General features: G+C 45.7%; 1 protein-coding gene across 3 annotated transcripts in view; it reads left to right on the top strand.

Moving 5' to 3' along the window:
* The first annotated feature begins 2,383 nt into the window (after positions 1 to 2,383).
* The window catches only part of COIL (coilin), a 16,931-nt gene continuing 16,640 nt past the window's right edge, over positions 2,384 to 2,674 (top strand). Inside the window, exon 1 of one of the 3 annotated variants that reach the window (XM_006758674.2) lies at positions 2,384 to 2,673. In XM_006758674.2, coding sequence (XP_006758737.1) covers positions 2,431 to 2,673 — 243 coding nt within the window. In that variant the 5' untranslated portion in view covers positions 2,384 to 2,430. The remainder of the gene's footprint in view (position 2,674) is intronic. The other 2 variants (XM_015560614.1, XM_006758673.2) reach the window with 2 other exon arrangements.

The following is a 2,674-nucleotide window of genomic DNA, read 5'->3' as shown; positions in this document are numbered from 1 at the left end:
TGAGCGGTGAGGCGACTGGCAGTGTTCGGGGCGCCCTCTGCCGGACGGGACAACCCCTGCCACGGTTCTGGGTGGCATGTTCTGTTGGCCCCTCCACATGGTTCTTTGCGGTTTTGGGGGACAGAGCGGAGAGGAAGAGGCGCTTAATGCATTTGGCTTCAGTTGTGCGGCAGAACTGAGACGCTACAGAAAAATACCCATGAAGACCGTCCTTCCCGCTCTGCCCATCTCTTCTTTCCCCAACAAAAGTCCTGGCATTTCAAAAACTGCTGCGTCTGCCCCAAATCAGTTGAAGCTTCGACCCGCTGGTCCTCGAAAACTGTGGGATTCCATTTTCAGAGATTTTTAAAAATTATTTTTCTTATGAAGTTACGTATATTATGGACATTTTGGAAAGTTGAGAAAAAAATGTTAGATCCTACATAACCATTGTTGACATCTGGGATATTTCTTTTTTCTCTAGTGTTTTATGTCACCTTTTAAAATACAATAATAAAAAGTTATTTATTTTCTCTTGATCATTTGTCATCAGCATTATTCTGTGTTGTTAACATCATCTTCACAACAGTTAATTTATTTATTTTAGAACAAATAAGATTTAGTGCAGTCTATTCTGCTAACCCAGAAGCACTGTTGACATGGCTTTGGGTAGAGAAGCACATGTAAAACTGCTTACATTGAATTTCAAAACAAAACAAAACTTATCTGTTTTGGTTGAGAACAATAGGAGTCCAAAAAGATCTTTGATTCCTGCAGCTTCAAATTGAAGAAAGGGCTGGATGCTGTTATTCAGCTACTCCATCATCCAAGTTGCTTCCATCTGAAGAACTCAGAAAACACTGCATTCCATATTGTATCCTTTTGGAGAATTCTATAAAACTTAGGTTTGACATCATAGCATAAGTGTATATAGAGTAGTATATAGAGTAGCTAAAACCTGTAAAAGGGAGACCACCGCTACACAAAACGTGTGTCCAGTACCCAAGGCGAGGGCTTCACAGGGTATCATTTCCTTTCCCGTTGCTTGGTTCACTCCAGCAATTACTGCACTTCTCAGGATTCCGGCAGCAATTGGTCCCACGATGCTCATCAACAGGAAGTGTACAGACATGAACCTACCATATTTGCGATGCCCAGGGGTGAGGAGGGCCAGTAATCCAGCGGGGACATGAAAGAAGAGAGAGGATACCAATGCCCATAGTACCACCCATAGCACATCTCCGGGGAAGGAGCAGAAAGGAGAGTAGGGGCACAGTGTTCCTTTGCCCATGGAGCCGGAGCTTCAGGCTGAGGACCTGCTGCAGGAGCCCAGCTGGCCCCCACTGCTGCTGCCCCCCACCCTGTGTTCTGCCCTCCTTCACAGCAGTCATTTTAAAGAGGGTACTGGGGGTTTTGGAAGAGAAAAAGAGTGTTAGAGATGTTTTCGCGTGTGTGTCTAATGGTCATGTTTATCTTAGGGTGTACTGAACAACTCACCCACTGAGCTAGGAAACAAGAATATGCAGGGGCTGTATGATGGTCAGGTTATACTTCTGAATACTGGTTCAAAAGTGCACGATGAAAAACACAAAACAGAAAAACAAAGTACATGTGACAAGGCCTCTCCCTGTCCTGTTCCCCTCCCTGTCCTTCCCCTCTGCCCCTCATAAATGGACAGATGTTTTTATCTGAAGCTCTGTGAAGTGGCAGAGTCCTGCTGGGGAAGGGAGAGGGCACTGAGCTTTTGGCCAGAGAAAAGAAATAGGGAACCATCTTAACATGGGTGGTCCTTTACTGGTCCAGCGACCTTGGGGAAGGTACCTAATCTTTCTGAACTTTTAATCTTCAAAATGGGAATAATAATAATAATTCATATCTTTGTCATGAAAACTAGGAGAATGGAATGGAATCGAATGATGTAAAATTTCTGATTACAGGTTAATAAGAGGGCTTATTTTTATGTTTTAATGTGGATGGTGGTAGGAATTAAACTGTTAAGGTATTTAAATTCCATTTTTAATAGTGATTAATTTTTTAATGTTAATATTTGCAATACATTAGGAGCAACATCTTTACGCCATCTATGATGAAAAGTTTGTCAACTAAATGTATTTGGGAGTTTTGAAAAATTCTTTGGGTAGACTAGCTAAGATCTTAGAAGACAACTGCTGAGAATTGCTTTATCGGAGAGTTTACACGGAGAGTGGCCTAAATTCACACTCTACATTGCTCTCGGTAGGAAAGGATAAGGGGATTTTATTAATTGGTCCTCTTAGCCTCCTCTGAACTGAATTCAACCAACCCCGCTCAGCGTTGCCATTCACGAAGACTGTAATAGCCACCTGCCGCCCATAGGTGGCGCACGGCGAGCGGCTCCAGGGGGAGGGCCGCCCGGGCCCGCCTCCCGGGAGCGCTGTGGCGTGTCTCGGCTTCCGTAGAGCATCGAGCAAGATGGCAGCCTCCGAGACTGTTAGGCTTCGGCTTCGATTTGATTACCCGCCGCCAGCCACCCCGCTCTGCATGGACTTCTGGCTTCTGGTCGACTTGAACAGATGCCGGGTAGTCACGGATCTCATTAGTCTCATCCGCCAGCGCTTCGGCTTCAGTTCCGGGGCCCTCCTCAGCCTCTACTTGGAGGGGGGGCTCTTGCCCCACGGCGAGAGCGCGCGCCTGGTCCGAGACAACGATTGCCTCA

This window comes from Myotis davidii, unplaced genomic scaffold (assembly GCF_000327345.1).
Source record: "Myotis davidii unplaced genomic scaffold, ASM32734v1 scaffold595, whole genome shotgun sequence".
Lineage (NCBI taxonomy): Eukaryota > Metazoa > Chordata > Mammalia > Chiroptera > Vespertilionidae > Myotis > Myotis davidii.
Note: the sequence above shows the minus strand (reverse complement) of the source record. Positions and strands in the feature narration are given on the sequence as shown.